This window comes from Rattus rattus, chromosome 1 (assembly GCF_011064425.1).
Source record: "Rattus rattus isolate New Zealand chromosome 1, Rrattus_CSIRO_v1, whole genome shotgun sequence".
Lineage (NCBI taxonomy): Eukaryota > Metazoa > Chordata > Mammalia > Rodentia > Muridae > Rattus > Rattus rattus.
In genome coordinates this window covers 214,972,698-214,991,723 of record NC_046154.1, presented here as the reverse complement: position 1 = coordinate 214,991,723, position 19,026 = coordinate 214,972,698, and the positions used below count along the sequence as shown (strand labels likewise).

General features: G+C 37.8%; 1 protein-coding gene across 1 annotated transcript; it reads right to left on the bottom strand.

The window, feature by feature from the left end:
* Positions 1-469: 469 nt before the first annotated feature.
* On the bottom strand, positions 470-1,417 carry LOC116890071 (olfactory receptor 12-like). The gene has a single exon (XM_032890833.1). The coding sequence runs from the start codon at positions 1,415-1,417 to the stop codon at positions 470-472; it is 948 nt and encodes a 315-aa protein (XP_032746724.1).
* Between the last annotated feature and the right edge of the window lie 17,609 nt (positions 1,418-19,026).

The following is a 19,026-nucleotide window of genomic DNA, read 5'->3' as shown; positions in this document are numbered from 1 at the left end:
CATACCAGCAGACACAGAAATACTAAAAATGTTATGAAAAAATATTTTCTGTAATATCGTGAAATTTTTTTCAAATGTGGAGCAAAATGTATAATTTTAATTTAAATATAAAAATTTGAATACAAAACATAAATATAAACTAATTAGACAACATTAATGATACTGACCTTCAAAATTTATGAGGAAAACTATGGCAAGATAGTTTTTAACCATTTCAATGTAATTTAATTTGGTAGTCTTTCATTTAAGTGTAGTTTTGACAATTGTAATAACTAGCTATGACACTAAGGTTACATAGAAGAAACAATGAAAATGTTTAATGACTTTTACATTTATCTTTAAAAGGTATAAAAAATCACTAAAAATAAATTTTAATTTCCAAAACTAGGAGATGGCTTTGATTGAACTATTCCACAAATGATTGATAATGTTGGTTTGATTGATTTTACAGTTTGAAGGAAACTGAAATTCAATGCCACAGTATTTTTCTCAGCAATGTCTTTTTCAAAGCATTTTTAACCTCTGTATTTCTTAAGCTATAAATCAGAGGATTCAACATTGGGATGATAAGCGTGTAGAACACAGCTACAATCTTGCTTTTCTCTGGTGAGGAGATGGACCCAGGCTGGGCATACATAAAGAACACAGTTCCATAAAATAAACTCACCACTGCTATATGAGACCCACAGGTAGAGAAGGTCTTACTTCTGCCATGGGATGAAGGGATCTTCAGGACAGTGGAAAGGATGTAGGCATAGGAAACCAGAATGATGGTTATGGTGGAAATGATGATGAGAGCAGAAAGAATAAACAGCACAATCTCATTCACAAAGGTGTCAACACACGAGATCTTGATGAGAGCTGGGACATCACAGAAAAAGTGGTCCAGTCTGTTTTCTCCACAGAAACGCAAGCTGAAGGTGAATCCTGTTTGCACCATGGAGTTGATGCATCCACAGATATAGGAGCCAGCCACCAAACGAATACAAGCTGGCTGAGACATATGGACAGGGTAGAGGAAAGGTGAGCAAATGGCTGAGAAGCGGTCATATGCCATCACAGCCAGAAGGAAACCCTCTGTTCCAACAAAAAGAGCAAAGAAAAAGAACTGTGTTGCGCATTCATTATATGAAATTTTCTTTTCCTTTGATAAAAATGTCGCTAGAGTTTTGGGTGCAATGACTGTGGAATAGCAGAGATCTAAAAAGGATAAATTTTGGAGAAAGAAATACATTGGTGTATGAAGTCTGGAGTCTATTTTAATGACAGTTAACATGCTAATGTTTCCCAACACAATGACCAGATAGATAAGCAAGAACAGTAAGAACAAGGGAACCCTTGCTTCTGAAGATGTCCAGAATCCCAGCAGGATAAAGTCTGTCAGCTCAGTATCATTGCTGCTCTGCTGCAGTTTCATAACTGAGACCTATATGACAAAATAGATCACAGAGCAGTGTGGTCAACTTGTGGTTCCTGTTGAGGATAGGACTGCTATTGTAAATTGATGCAGTTTCAGTCATTTACTTGGTTTAGACAGTATACTACCAAAAATTAATCCATTCATTATCACTACGAAAATCAGCCCCAATAGAAAGTGAGAAATGTGAGTAGGAGATGCCTAAGAAAGGTTGAAATGCTTTCCAAAGTTTCAGTACATTAAAGTTCATATCTGTCCAATGAGTGCTTTTAATATATGCTGTATGAGGTTGTTATGAGAATTGTATAAAGCACAGTCTAAAGCAGTAGTATTAATAATTACCAAAACATACTAGAAATTTAATAGTGATGAATTGCTTAAACACATAAAAATATTTTAAATTTTGAAATGGGATATTGGGTGAATCTTCATCCCCACAACAAAATGAAGTACATTTGGTTTCTTTAAAATATTAAGTAATAACAGAAAAAAATTGAAAATTTGAAAGAGAGCAAGGAAGGAAATCTGCAAAACTTTGGAGGAGGGAAACAGAAGTGGACATGATGTAATTACATTATAATCTCAAAAATAAAAGAAATACAAAAACATGGCCATATGTACAAAAAACCCTTAGGACACAGGGGTTACAGTACCACAAGGTGAAGTACCAGCCTAGAAGAATCTCATCCAAGTGAAAACTCAGCCTTGTAACCCCTGTACTAGCCTTAAACCATTAACTTCTGTTTTCTGCATCACTTACTGCTCATCTAGGAATGCCAGTGGCTTTTTTCAGGACAGCCAAACTCCAGCATTTCTTTTCTCTTATGGTTTTAGACATATAAATTGTTTGTGTAAAAATGTCATGACTGTCATTTATAATTAACTTCCCTATCAAGAATATTTTTCTCTGTAAATATTCACAAAACATGAAACAAAGTTGTCAGAGTACATATTACAAAGACTCTCATGTACTTTTTTAGCAAATATAAACACTAACCAATATCAAAAGTTACACAAATAAAAAAACTAATGACTGTAAAACTTGAAAAGTTAAAACTAAGTAGAAGACTGAATTCTATAACCCTGGGGGACTTACTGGCAAATTTGGCTTTCAGATCCACAAAAGCAGTTCCTTTTCTTGAGTAACTCAATGAACCTTTGAACTTCTACATTTCTATTTCAAAATTGTACTCAATTAAAACAGAAACAGAAAAAGTGAAAGTTGCTTCATTTCTGTCATATCTTATGAAGGACAAAAGATTTTGTCCATAAAAATATGATGTTTTAATTCATATTGATTTATGTTTTAACTCATGCTCTTTCTACCACTGCCTGAGTCATCTTAGAAACTTGGCTAAATTCCTTGTTCATATTTAGTTATCCTAACCTGTGAATTAGAAAATTGACCCAGTAGATTGTCACAAGGATTGCCCAAAGTTACATATGAAAGTTAGTCCATGGAAAATGGGAAGTATTGAATAAATAAGATCAACAGAAAAATAAATAAGATCTACAGAAAAAAAAACTATGTTTTTTTTTTATTTTTGTAATTGAAATACCCTATTTCAACTCAGGCTACCTAAAAGACCTCATGAAAAAAGTTTTAAAGATTCTTCTTTTGGTTTATTAAAGACATTTTTGAAAATAATAATAATTGACAAAAATAATTAATATTTCATATAGATACTTCAAACCACATGCACCAAGCAGGTCTGTTTGTTTACTCATGTCACATGCCCTCACCTCAACAGCCACAGAAATTCATTTACTGGGTCGTCAATTCAAATTTCAAGATATATGTTTTTATTATGTAAGTGTAAATATAAAAATACCTCCTATGAATGAAGTCCTTTAAAACTGCCGCCTAATACTCTCAAATAAGGAAAGAAAATCAGAAACTATTATATACAAATATATTTCTATTAAAAATAAAATAAGCCCCAGAGGTCAATTAAGTCAGCATTTGCTTTCTGACTCAGTAGAATCACCTGGGAAGTTGTTTTGCTTTTCTATTTAATACTTCTTCCTCGGTACCACCTTAGTATTAATTAATCTGAAATGGTGAAATGTCTAGAGGTGAGATGGGTTTAGGGTAAGAATTGTTAATTTTCTGATTCCTACTGAATCTTAAAATTTCAGTCTATGAAGAAGTTCAGAGATAAGTAAAGTAGGCTGCCATGATTCCAAGATACTCCAACAAATATTTCCTCCCTCAGAATTAGTCATTTCCTAGGAAGAATATTTGAAAATAATTATATTATTTCTCTACTACTACTTCTAGGTTCCCTGCCTTTATTCAACAAAAACATGTAATAAACCAAACCCATTTCTTTTACTTCACACATCAGTTCGTGCTGAGAAGTGGATCGCACATTTGTAATATTGCTCACCAGATTAAACACTCATGTAATACTGATGCATGATACAGAAAAATAGACCCAATCTCTTTAAGACATATTCGTTCTGTGTTTTTATTATTTTCTTTTGTAATTTTTACTCTATGTGTATGGGTTTTCTCAGCATTAAAAGGCTATTTAGAAATAACATGAAAATAAAAAACCTCTTTTATATACAATATTGGATCTTTATTTGGAATATTTGAAGAGGACTTTGAATTATGAAGTCCAAATAATTGAATATAAAATGCTGTTTATTTAAGTTACAGGTAATTTTCTGATTACTATCAATCTATAAATATAAATTCTGGTTTAAAATGATTAACAATAAAAGTAAAATGAGAAAAATATTTATTCATATACACTACTCTAACTTCCTAAAACTACTTAAATCAAAGGAGTAATTCTGAAAAATCATTAATTCATTTAAATTAATTTATGAAAGTTCATCTTCATATTGATATCTAGGAAATTTTCTGAAGAGTGGGCTGTCTATTAAGGAGAAATCATGACACTGTGCTCCCCCTTTTTCCAGAGAGAGCCTCATCTTTTTGTGTAGTGCCAGCCTCCTCCTATAGAAATGATGGTGAAGGATGGTGAGTAAAGAGTAGGCAATATTGGGTGCCTGTTTGCCAGGACTGCCTTGTGCTCTGCAGTTGGCAAAGTGGAGTGTGTTGCCATCAATGACAAATTCATTGTCATCAGTTACATGGTCTACATTTTTAGTCATCAGGGAAAGGCAAATTAAACCAATCCAGAGATTCCACCCCAAACCAGTCAGAAAGGCTAAGATCAAAAACTCAGGTGACAACAGATGCTGGCAAGGATATAGAGAAAGAGGAATACTCCTCCATTGTTGATTGTATTGCAAATTGGTATAACCACTCTGAAAATCAGCCTGGAGGTTCCTCAGAAAATGGGACCTTGCACTATTTGAGGACACAGCTATACCACTCCTGGGCATATACCCAGAAGATGCCACAACATACAATAAAGACACATGCACCACTATGTTCATAGCAGCCTTATTTATAATAGCCAGAAGCTGGAAAGAATCCAGTTCCCTTTCAGTAGAGGAATGATACAAAATATGTGGTACATCTACACATACTCAGATATCAAAAACAATGTATTTGTGTACTACTCAGATATCAAAAACAATGAATTCATGAAATTCATAGGCAAGTCGATGAAACTAGAAAATATCATCCTGAGTGAGGTTATCTAATCACAGAAAAACACACATGGTATGCACTCACTGATAAGTGGATATTATTAGCCCAAAAGCTCATATTACCCAAGATACAATACACAGACCACATGAAGCTCAAAAAGAAGGACAACCAAAGTGTGGATTCTTCACTCCTTCTTAAAAGGGGGGAAATATTCATAGGAGTTGATATGGAGGCAATGTTTAGAGAAGAAACTGAAGGAATGGCCATTCAGAGCCTGCCCAACATGTTCCATATATATATATATATATATATATATATATATATATATATATATCTCCACACCAAAACTAGAAAAGATTGATTAAGCTAAAAAGTGTATGCTGATGGGAACAGTATATAGATGTCTCCTGAGAGACATAGCCAGTGCATGTCAAATACAGAGACAAATGCTAGCAGCAAACCACTGAACTGAGAATGGAATCCCCATTGGAGGAATTAGAAAAAGAGCTAAAGGGGCTTGCAACACCATAAGAACAATAATGCCAACCAACAAGAGCTCCCAGGAACTAAACCACTACCCACAGACTATACAAGGTCTGACCCATGGATCCAACTCTATATGTAGCAGAGAATGGCCTTGTTGGGCACCAATGGAAGGAGAGGCAATTGGTACTGCCAAGGTTGTACCCCCAGTGTAGGGGAATGTCAGGGGGCAAAAGCAGGGGTGGATGTGGAAGAGAACACCCTTATAGAAGAAGGGGAGAGGGATGGGATAAGGGAGTTTTGTCCAAGAAAACCAGGAAAGGAAACAAAATTTGAAATGAAATAAAAAGATATTCAATTAAAAAAATAAAAGAAAGAAAGAAATACAGGACAACAAGTCGAAATCCTTAAAGAACACAAAACACTTCAAAAATTGCATGAAACCAAAATCAAACAGAGGAAGGAATTGAACAAAATCATCCAGGATTTTTAAATGGAAATAAAAACAGTAAAGAAAGGACAAAGGGAAGACAATCCTGGAGATAGAAAATCTATGGAAGAGATCAGGAATCATAGATGCAAGCATCACCAAGAGAATATAAGAAATAGAAGAGAGAATCTCAGGATCAGGAGATACCATAGAAAACCTCAAAACAAGCATCAAAGATAAAGTAAAGTGGAAAAATGTTCCTAGTCCAAAATATCCAGGAAATCCAGGACACAATAAGAACAAACCTAAGGATAATAGGTATAGAAGAGAGGGACAGTAAATGTCTTCAACAAAATTATAGAAGAAAACTTCCCAAACCTAAAAAAGAAGTGCTCATAAACATACAAGAAGTCTACAGAACTGCAAATATATTGGACAAGAAAAGAAATAGCAATAAATAAAAGAAAAGTGCTGCCACCGCGGAGAGCTCATAAGCAACACACCACAAGCAAACCTGAGCCTCAGGACCACATGTAAGACCAACTTTTCTGCTGCAAGCGACCTGACTGGTGGCCTTGGGACACACAGAGGCAAAATTCCCCTAGGACCAGACACTTCCAGTTTTTAACAGGAGTCCCAATCTCACGCTACCTGCCTCCAGCTCACTGCTCCCAAACCCCGTGGGAGAGAGAGCTCACCGCCGAGACAGGTGGGCAGTCCTGAGACTGCAGAGTGGAAGAGACCACCAACACTGCCCACCCCTGCCCACATCCCTGGCCCAAGAGGAAACTGTATATGGCCTCTGGGTTCCCTTGGATAAGGGCACAGGAGCAGGAAATCTGCTGCGTCTGAGATACCACCAGAACCTGAAGGGACCGACCAGATAAACAGTACTCTGCACACAAATCCCATGGGAGGGAGAGCTAAACCTTCAGAGAGGCAGACATGCCTGGGAAACCAGAAGAGTCAACACTCGGTCCACATCTCTGACTCCAGAGGAAAACACCAAACGCCATCTGGAACCCTGGTGAACATAAGCTCCTGGAAAGGGCGGCACAGATCTTCCTGGTTGCTGCCGCCACAGAGAGCTCATAAGCAACACCCCTTGAGCAAACTTGAGCCTTGGGACCACAGGTAAGACAAACCTTCCAGCTCCAAGCGACCTGCCTGGTGAACTCAAGACACAGGCCCACAGGAACAGCTGAAGACCTGTAGACAGGAAAAACTACACACCCGAAAGCAAAACACTCTGTCCCCATACCTGGCTGAAAGAAAACAGGAAACAGGTCTACAGCACACCTGACACACAGGCTTATAGGACAGTCTAGCCACTGTCAGAAATAGCAGAACAAAGTAACACTACAGATAATCTGATGGTGAGAGGCAAGCGCAGGAAACCAAGCAACAGAAACCAAGACTACATGGCATCATCGGAGCCCAATTCTCCCACCAAAGCAAACACGGAATATCCAAACACACTAGAAAAGCAAGATCTAGTTTCAAAATCATATTTGATCATGATGCTGGCAGACTTCAAGAAAGACATGAAGAACTCCCTTAGAGAAACACAGGAAAACATAAATAAAAAAGTAGAAGCCTACAAAGAGGAATCACAAAAATCCCTGAAAGAATTCCAGGAAAACATAAATAAACAAGTAGAAGCCTATAGAGAGGAATCACAAAAATCTCTGAAAGAAATCCAGGAAAACACAATCAAACACTTCAAGGAATTAAAAATGGAAATAGAAGCAATCAAGAAAGAACACATGGAAACAACCCTGGATATAGAAAACCAAAGGAAGAGACAAGGAGCCCTAGATACAAGCATCACCAACAGAATACAAGAGATAGAAGAGAGAATCTCAGGAGCAGAAGATTCCATAGAAATCATTGAATCAACTGTCAAAGATAATGTAAAGCAGAAAAAGCTACTGGTCCAAAACATACAAGAAATCCAGGACTCAATGAGAAGATCAAACCTAAGGATAATAGGTATAGAAAAGAGTGAAGACACCCAGCTCAAAGGAACAGTAAATATCTTCAACAAAATCATAGAAGAAAACTTCCCTAACCTAAAAAAAGAGATACCCATAGGCATACAAGAAGCCTACAGAACTCCAAATACATTGGACCAGAAAAGAAACACCTCCCGACACATAATAGTCAAAACACCAAATGCACAAAATAAAGAAGAATATTAAAAGGAGTAAGGGAAAAAAGTCAAGTAACATATAAAGGCAGACCCATCAGAAACACACCAGATTTTTCGCCAGAGACTATGAAAGCCAGCAGATCCTGGACTGATGTCATACAGACCCTAAGAGAACAAAAATGCCAGCCCAGGTTACTGTATCCTGCAAAACTCTCAATTAACATAGATGGAGAAACCAAGATATTCCATGACAAAACCAAATTTACACAATACCTTTCTACAAGTCCAGCACTAGAAAGGATAATAAATGGTAAAGCCCAACATAAGGAGGCAAAGCTATACCCTAGAAGAAGCAAGAAACTAATCGCCTGGCAACAAAACAAAAGAAGAAAAAAGCACAAAACATAACCTCACATCCAAATATAAAATATAAAAAGGAAGCAATAATCACTATTCCCTTAATATCTCTCAACATCAATGGTCTCAACTCCCCAATAAAAAGACAAAGATTAACAAACTGGATATGCAATGAGGGACCCTGCATTCTGCTGCCTACAGAAAAGACACCTCAGAGACAAAGACAGACACTACCTCAGAGTGAAAGGCTGGAAAACAACTTTCCAAGCAAATGGTCAAAAGAAGCAAGCTGGAGTAGCCATTCTAATATCAAATAAAATCAATTTTCAACTAAAAGTCATCAAAAAAGATAAGGAAGGACACTTAATATTCATCAAAGGAAAAATCCACCAAGATGAACTCTCAATCCTAAATATCTATGCCCCAAATACAAGGGTACCTACATACATAAAAGAAACCTTACTAAAGCTCAAAACACACATTGTACCTCACACAATAATAGTAGGAGATTTCAACACCCCACTCTCATCAATGGACAGATCATGGAAACAGAAATTAAACAGAGATGTAGACAGACTAAGAGAAGTCATGAGCCAAATGGACTTAACGGATATTTATAGAACATTCTATCCTAAAGCAAAAGGATATACCTTCTTCTCAGCTCCTCATGGTACTTTCTCCAAAATTGAACATATAATTGGTCAAAAAACGTGACTCAACATGTACAGAAAGATAGAAATAATCCCATGCATGCTATCAGACCACCCCGGCCTAAAGCTGGTCTTCAATAACAATAAGGGAAGAATGCCCACATATACCTGGAAGTTGAACAATGCTCTCTCAATGATAACCTGGTCAAGGAAGAAATAAAGAAAAGAAATTAAAGACTTTTAGAATTTAATGAAAATGAAGGTACAACATACCCAAAACTTATGGGACACAATGAAAGCTGTGCTAAGAGGAAAACTCATAAAGCGCTGAGTGCCTGCAGAAAGAAAAACAGGAAAGAGCATATGTCAGCAGTTTGACAGCACATCTAAAGTCTCTAGAACAAAAAGAAGCAAATACACCCAGGAGGAGTAGAAGGCAGGAAATAATCAAACTCAGAGCTGAAATCAACCAAGTAGAAACAAAAAGGACCATAGAAAGAATCAACAGAACCAAAAGTTGGTTCTTTCAGAAAATCAACAAGATAGATAAACCCTTAGCCAGACTAATGAGAGCACACAGAGAGTGTGTCCAAATTAACAAAATCCGAAATGAAAAGGGAGACATAACTACAGATTCAGAGGAAATTCAAAAAATCATCAGATCTTACTATAAAAGCCTATATTCAACAAAACTTGAAAATCTGCAGGAAATGGACAACTTCCTAGACAGATACCAGGTACCGAAGTTAAATCAGGAACAGATAAACCAGTTAAACAACCCCATAACTCCTAAGGAAATAGAAGCAGTCATTAAAGGTCTCCCAACCAAAAGGAGTCCAGGTCCAGACAGGTTTAGTGCAGAATTCTATCAGAACTTCATAGAAGACCTCATACCAATACTATCCAAACTATTCCATAAAATTGAAACAGATGGAGCACTACCAAATTCCTTATATGAAGCCACAATTACTCTTATACCTAAACCACTCAAAGACCCAACAAAAAAGAGAACTTCAGACCTATTTCCCTTATAAATATAGACGCAAAAATATTCAATAAAATTCTGTCAAACTGAATCCAAGAGCACATCAAAACAATCATCCACCATGATCAAGTAGGCTTCATCCCAGGCATGCAGGGATGGTTTAATATACGGAAAACCATCAATGTGATCCATTATATAAACAAACTAAAAGAACAAAACCATATGATCATTTCATTAGATGCTGAGAAAGCATTTGACAAAATTCAACACCCCTTCATGATAAAAGTCCTGGAAAGAATAGGAATTCAAGGCCCATACCTAAACATAGTAAAAGCCATATACAGCAAACCAGTTGCTAACATTAAACTAAATGGAGAGAAACTTGAAGCAATCCCACTAAAATCAGGGACTAGACAAGGCTGCCCACTCTCTCCCTACTTATTCAATATAGTTCTTGAAGTTCTAGCCAGAGCAATCAGACAACAAAAGGAGGTCAAGGGGATACAGATCGGAAAAGAAGAAGTCAAAATATCACTATTTGCAGATGATATGATAGTATATTTAAGTGATCCCAAAAGTTCCACCAGAGAACTACTAAAGCTGATAAACAACTTCAGCAAAGTGGCTGGGAATAAAATTAACTCAAATAAATCAGTAGCCTTCCTCTACACAAAAGAGAAATAAGCCGAGAAGGAAATTAGGGAAATGACACCCTTCATAATAGACCCAAATAATATAAAGTACCTCGGTGTGACTTTAACCAAGCAAGTAAAAGATTTGTACAATAACTTCAAGACTCTGAGAAGGAAATAGAAGAAGACCTCAGAAGATGGAAAGATCTCCCCATGCTCATGGATTGGCAGGATTAATATAGTAAAAATGGCCATTTTACCAAAAGCGATCTACAGATTCAATGCAATCCCCCATCAAAATACCAATCAATTCTTCAAGAAGTTAGACAGAACAATTTGCAAATTCATCTGGAATAACAAAAAACCCAGGATAGCTAAAACTATCCTCAACAATAAAAGGACTTCAGGCGGAATCACTATCCCTGAACTCAAGCAGTATTACAGAACAATAGTGAGAAAAACTGCATGGTATTGGTACAGAGACAGACAGATAGACCAATGGAACAGAATTGAAGACCCAGAAATGAACCCACACACCTATGGGCACTTGATTTGTGACAAAGGAGCCAAAACCATCAAATGGAAAAAAGATAGCATTTTCAGCAAATGGTGCTGGTTCAACTGGAGGTCAACATGTAGAAGAATGCAGATCGATCCATGCTTATCACCCTGTACAAAGCGTAAGTCCAAGTGGATCAAGGACCTCCACATCAAACCAGATACACTCAAACTAATAGAAGAAAAACTAGGGAAGCATCTGGAACACATGGGCACTGGAAAAAATTTCCTGAACAAAACACCAATGGCTTATGCCCTAAGATCAAGAATCGACAAATGGGATCTCAGGGGCCGGATGTAGATCTCTCCCGAGAGACACAGCCAGAATACAGCAAACACAGAGGCGTATGCCAGCAGCAAACCACTGAATTGAGAATAGGACCCCCGTTGAAGGAATCAGAGAAAGGACTGGAAGAGCTTGAAGGGGCTCGAGACCACATATGTACAACAATGCCAAGCAACCAGAGCTTCCAGGGACTAAGCCACTACCTAAAGACTATACATGGACTGACCCTGGACTCTGACCTCATAGGTAGCAATGAATATCCAAGTAAGAGCACCAGTGGAAGGGGAAGCCCTGGGTCCTGCTAAGACTGAACCCCCAGTGAAGTAGATTGTTGGGGGGAGGGCGGCAAGGGGGGGAAGGATGGGGAGGGGAATACCCATAATGAAGGGGAGAGGGGAGGGGGATGTTTGCCTGGAAACCGGGAAAGGAATAACACTCGAAATGTATATAAAGAAATACTCAAGTTAATAAAAAAAAAAAAAAAAAAAAAAAAAAAGAAAAAAAAAAAGAAAAGTAAAAAAAAAAAAAGAATCGACAAATGGGATCTCATAAAACTGCAAAGCTTCTGTAAGGCAAAGGACACTGTGGTTAGGACAAAACGGCAACCAACAGATTGGGAAAAGATCTTTACCAATCCTACAACAGATAGAGGCCTTATATCCAAAATATACAACGAACTCACGAAGTTAGACCGCAGGGAGACAAATAACCCTATTAAAAAATGGTGTTCAGAGATAAACAAAGAATTCGAAGCTGAGGAATGCCGAATGGCTGAGAAACACCTAAAGAAATGTTCAACATCTTTAGTCATAAGGGAAATGCAAATCAAATAACCCTAAGATATCACCTCACACCAGTGAGAATGGCTAAGATCAAAAACTCAGGTGACAGCAGATGCTGGCAAGGATGCGGAGAAAGAGGAAGACACCTCCATTGTTGGTGGGATTGCAGACTGGTACAACTATTCTGGAAATCAGTCTGGAGGTTCCTCAGAAAATTGGACATTGAACTGCCTGAGGATTCAGCTATACCTCTCTTGGGCATATACCCAAAAGATGCCCCAACATATAAAAGAGACACGTGCTCCACTATGTTAATCGCAGCCTTATTCATAATAGCAAAAAGCTGAAAAGAACCCAGATGCCTTTCAACAGAGGAATGGATACAGAAAATGTGGTACATCTACACAATGGAATATTACTCAGCTATCAAAAACAATGACTTTATGAAATTTGTAGGCAAATGGTCGGAACTGGAAAATATCATCCTGAGTGAGGTAACCCAATCACAGAAAAACACACATGGTATGCACTCATTGATAAGTGGCTATTAGCCCAAATGCTTGAATAACCCTAGATGCCTAGAACAAATGAAACTCAAGACGGATGATCAAAATGTGAATGCTTCACTCCTTCTTTATAAGGGGAACAAGAATACCCTTGGCAAGGAATAGAGAGGCAAAGATTAAAACAGACACAGAAGGAACACCCATTCAGAGCCTGCCCTACATGTGGCCCATGCATATACAGCCATCCAATTAGACAAGATGAATGAAGCAAAGAAGTGCAGGCTGACAGGAGCCGGATATAGATCTATCCCGAGAGACACAGCCAGAATACACCAAACACAGAGGCGTATGCTAACAGCAAACCACTGAATTGAGAATAGGACCCCCATTGAAGGAATCAGAGAAAGAACTGGAAGAGCTTGAAGGGACTCAAGACCCCATATGTACAACAATGCCAAGCAACCAGAGCTTCCAGGGACTAAGTCACTACCTAAAGACTATACATGGACTGACCCTGGACTCTGACCTCATAGGTAGCAATGAATATCCTAGTAAGAGCACCAGTGGAAGGGGAAGCCCTGGGTCCTGCTAAGACTGAACCCCAAGTGAACTAGATTGTTGGGGGAGGCGGTAAGGGGGGGGAGGATGGGGAGGGAACACCTATTAAGAAGGGGAGGGGGATGTTTGTTGCTGAAACCGAAAGGAATAACACCAAATGTATATAAGAAATAAATAGTTAATAAAAAAAGGGGGGGGAGGAAGAACCCAATCCAGATGCAAGCCTTTACACGAACTGAGACGTGACAGTTGGGTTCCCAGTTGAGAGCTACCATCAACTGTCAACCAGGTGGAAGAACTATGTTGAAAGCCCAATCTGCCCTAAAATAACGGATGTTCCAGCAACCATCACATAAAGAATGAAAGTGACTTTTAGTCCACCCAGAGAATGTAAGAAAACCATTACTGATGGGGAGATGTTAAAGTTACATTAGAAACAAAAGTTGTGTATTGCTGCCATAAAGGAAATAAACAACTGTTACTTAGAAAGCAAAAAAAACAAAAAACAAAAAACAAAAAAAAACAAAAAAAACAAAAAAAACAAAAAAAAAAAAACTTTACGCTATTGGTAGAGACAGGCAGGTAGATCAGGGGAGTAGAATTTAAGACCTACAAATGGACCCACACAGCTATGGTCACTTAATCTTTGGCAATGGAGCTAAAAGCATCCATTGGAAAAAAGGTATCATTTTCAACAAATGGTGCTGTTTCAACTGGAGGTCCATGTAGAAGAAAACAATGATCCATTTTCATTGACCTGTGGAAATGTAAGTCCAAGTGGACCAAGTACCTCCACATCAAAGCAGATACACTCAAATTAATAGAAGAAAAAGTATGGAAAAGTCTTGGTCACATGAGCATTCCTGCAAAAAACTCTAATGTCTTTTATGTTTTAAGATCAAGAATCAACAAATGGGACCTCATAAAACTGCAAAGCTTTTGTAAAAAGCAAAGGACACTGCCATATTAGGACAAAAACACTAACCTACAGATTGGAAGATCTTTACCAATCCTACATCTGATAGAAGGCTGATATTTAAAAGGACAAAGAACTCAAGAAGTTAGACTCCAGAGAGCCAAATAACCCTACTAAAAAATGGGTTACAGAGTTAAACAAAGAATTCTTTTCAGCTGAGGAATGTCAAATGGCTGAGAAGCAACTAAAGAAATGTTTAACATCCTTGTCATCAGGAAATGCAAATCAAAACAACCCTGAGATAACAATTCTCACACCAGTCAGAATGGCTAAGATCAAAAACTCAAGCAACAACAGAGGCTGGCAAGATGTAGAAAAGAGGAACACTTTGTTGGTGGACTGAAAACTGAACAACCACTCTGGAAATCAGTTTGGAGGTTCCTCAGAAAATTGGACATTCCACTACCTGAGGACCTAGCTATACCTCTTCTGGGCAAATACCCAAAAGATGCTCCAACATACAACAAAGACACATGCTCTACTATGATTATAGCAGCCTTATTTATATTAGCCAGAAGCTGGAAAGATCCAGATATCCTTCAACAGAGGAATGGATACAGAAAAATGTGGTACATTTACACAATGGACTACTATTTAACTATTAAAAACAATGACTTCATGAAATCGATAGGCAAGTGGGTGAACTAAAAAATAACATCCTGAGTGAGGTAACTCAATCACAGAAAAATGTACATGATATGCACTCACTGATAAGTAGATATTAGCCCAAAAGCTTGAATTACACAAGATACAATACACAGACCACATGAAACTCAAGAAGGATTACTGAAGTGTGGATGCTTCACTCCTTCTTAAAAGACAGAACAAAAACATCCATAGGAGGGTATATGGAGGCAAAGTTTGGAGCAGAGACTGAAGGAACAGCCATTCAGAGCCTGTCCCACCTGAGGCCCATATATGTACATCCACCAAACTAGAAAAGATTGATGAAGCTAAGAAGTACACATGATGACAGAACCAGATATAGATGTCTCCTTAGAGACACAGCCAGAGCCTGTCAAATACACAGGTGAATGCTATCAACAAACCATTGAACTGAGAATGGGACCCCCGTTGGAGGAATTAGAGAAAGGATTCAAAGAGCTGAAGGGACTTGTGACTCTATAAGAACAACAATGCCAATTAACCAGAGCTCCCAGGGACTAAACCACTACCCAAAGAATGTATAGGAACTGACCCATGGATCCAGCTGCATATGTAGCAGAGGATTGCCTGTTTGGGCACCAGTGGAAGAAGGAACCCTAGGTCCTGCCAAGGCAGGACCCCCCTCCAAAGTAGAAGAATGTTGGGGGTGGGGCGATAAGGGGAGGTTGATGGGTAAGGGAACACCCTTATAGAAGAATGGGAGGTGGAGTGGATAGAGGACTTATGGACAGGAATCCTGGAAAGGGAATAACATTTAAATTTAAATAAAGAATATATTTAATAAAATGAAAAACAGATATACTGAATCTAATAGAGGAGAAAAGGAGAAAAGTCTTGAACTCATTGGCACAGGGGGAAACTTCCTAAACAGAACTCCAGTGATTCATGCTCTAAGGGCAAGAATTGATAACTGGGACTCATGAAACTGGAAAGCCTTCCGAAGTCAAAGGACATAGAATAATAACAAATCACATCCCACAAATTGGGAAAAAAAAAAACTTCATTAAACCCACATCCGATAGAGTGCTAATAACCAAAATATATAAAGAACTCAAGAAATAACCACCAAAAAAATCAAACAACCTAATCAAAAAATGAGTATAGAACTAAACCAAGATTTTCTTTCCACAACATCACCAGCATCTCCTGTCACCTAAGTTTTTGATCTTAGCTATTCTGACTGCTGTGATGTGAATCAGGTTCATTTTGATTTGTACTTCCCTGATCATGTGCAAAGCACTTTGAACATTTTTTATGCTTCTCAGCCTTTCAAGATTCCTCTGTTGTAAATTTGTTTAGTTATTGTTAGTTATTTTTATACATTTACCAATTTTTTGAGGAGACGTCATATCATATTTGATTTAGTTTTTAGTAGTGACTATCATCTATTATCTATCTATATATATGTATATATATAATCTATCTAGCATCTATGTTTATCTGACTGTATATCACCTATTATCTTTCTCATCTATCTATCGCTATCATCTATCTCTCATCTATCCATCCATCTAGCTGTTTAGTTATTATCTATTCCTCTAGCTAGCCATTATCTTTCATTTATCTATAATCTATTCTATATCTATCAATCTATGTCTATCTATCTAGATCATCTATCCATACATAGCTGGTAGCTATGACCCAATTATCTAGTTATCTATCTAGCTTTACCCATCATTAATATCATCTATGTATGCAGGCATCTGTCTAGTCTATCATCTATTTATAATCTATGTACCTAATCTATTCTCTATCATTTATCTATCATTTACATGATCTATTGATCTCATCATCTGTTATTCATCTAGCTAGATAGTTATCTAGCTAATATTATCATATACCACCTATCTTTCATCTATCATACATATATATATCATCTATTCACCATCATCATTCACATTATTTCATTACCTACTTTATATCTTTCATCATCTACCTCTCTTTCCTCTGAATTACTTTTTATCATTTCAGGGACACATGTGCAATGTCCAGAGAGACTGAAATTTAATATAGTGAGGCATTGTTTCTCTACTATATTGGTCCTAAGGACCACAGGGTTCTATACCTGATCATCTTTTTGAGAGCCCATTATTCTCTTGGAGCTAATAGCCACGGTCCAAGTGCCAGCATATCATGTGCTTGTCTTCTTTGCCTCAGTAGCTTTCCTACTATAACCTTTCATGGGTCAATCAGAGGTTAGGGTCAAGAGATACACTGGAAAAATAATGTGTAGAATTAGAGAACTAAGAAAAAACAGAAAGGATAAGAAAAGAAATTCGTTTAATTGGAAGCTTCAGGGAAACAAGATCTCAGAGGAGTTGGTTGGCCCTATGGTGAAGTGAAGATGACATAATCAGAAGTGTGGTATATGAGATCCCACATCAACTGGCCAGGCACCTTCAGAATTAAGAAGATTAGATTCTAGAACAGAGGGAAGTCAAAACTGAGTGGCCTGAAAGCACTGGGAAGCATAATAGGTTCTGAAGACCTATGGGCTGGGGCAGAGCAGGATCTACACAGGTGGTGTACAGGAAGGCAAGATTCCATTGCCCTATATGTCAGAGCCAGGTTGACTTATGGCAGCACAGAGAAGAGAGAGCACAAAGGAGTAAGGAATTCCTGGTGGCACAAGATTCCATTTACAAGATTTAAAGTTTGTTAGAAGGGAAGTTTTTAAAAGAAGTCATAACTAAAAAAAGTATATAAACTTATAATTCTATAATTTACAGTTTACTTATATAAAATTAATAAAACAATAAGACGGAGATTCTGCAGGATCCATGCCCTGAGCAGTGAACCTTCAAGTCTGATTGAATTTAAAATGTCTCCAATAAAACTACATTGCAAAAAAAATGGAAAAGAAATAGAATGGAAAAGTAAAAGTTGAAGAGGCAGAGCCTGAAGAATTTGTGGTAGAAAAATTTGTGGACCTCATGCAGGAATGGGAAGGTGGAGTATTTCCTAGTGGTGGGGTCTACAGGTGCTGATACATTTGGGAACCAGAAGAAAATTTAGATTGTCCAGAATTAATTGAAGTATTTCTAATTCTCAAAAAGCTGGTAAAGAAAAGATAGTACAAAAGGAAATTTTGTCTGTCAGTGGATCTGATGATAGCAATTGAAGAAGAAAAGAGACACTGCTGATAAACCGGAGGCTTTGTGTAGAGAGGATTTGATCTGAATGATAATCGTGTGCACAGACAAACAGTGGAGAATTAATGTTTCATGAAATGGAGGGACTGGAGATGAGGCTGAGATGATCAAAATGTGAATGCTTCACCCTTTCTTTAAAAGGGGAACAAGAATACCCTTGGCAGGGAATAGAGAGGCAAAGATTAAAAACAGACACAGAAGGGAACACCCATTCAGAGCCTGGCCCCACATGTGGCCTCCATACATATACAGTCACCCAATTAGGACAAGATGGATGAAGCAAAGAAGTACAGGCAGACAGAGCTGGATGTAGATCTCTCCCTGAGAGACAGCCAGAATACAGCAAATACAGGGTGGAACGCCAGCAAAACCACTGAACTGGAGAACAGACCCCCATTGAATTGAATGAGAAAGTACTGAAGAGCTTGAAGGGCTCGAGACCCATAAGGAACAACAATGCCAACCAACCAGAGCCTAGGACTATGTGAAAAAAAAGTCAGGTGGAGAAACAGAGTTGATGTGGAGAGAAGGATGAACACTCTTCCATTGTTGGTATGATTCGAAGCTGTTATAGCCACCTGAAATCAGAATGGAGGTTCCCAGAAATGGACGTTGTACTACCTGATGACCAAGCTATATCACCCTAGGCATATACCCAAAAGATGCTCAACATATAACAAGGACACATGCTTTATAGTAGCCTTATTTATAATAGCCAAGCTGAAAAGAATCCAGATGTTCCTCAACAGAGAAATGGATACAGTACGGTACATTTACGAATGGAGTATCACTGCTAAGTTATAAAATAATGACTTCATGAAATTCATAGGCAAATGGATGGAACAGAAAATATTATCCTGGAGTG

Excerpts from the sequence above, each read along its gene's own strand:
- LOC116890071 (XM_032890833.1), bottom strand. The coding sequence starts at position 1,417 with ATGAAACTGCAGCAGAGCAGCAATGATACTGAGCTGACAGACTTTATC.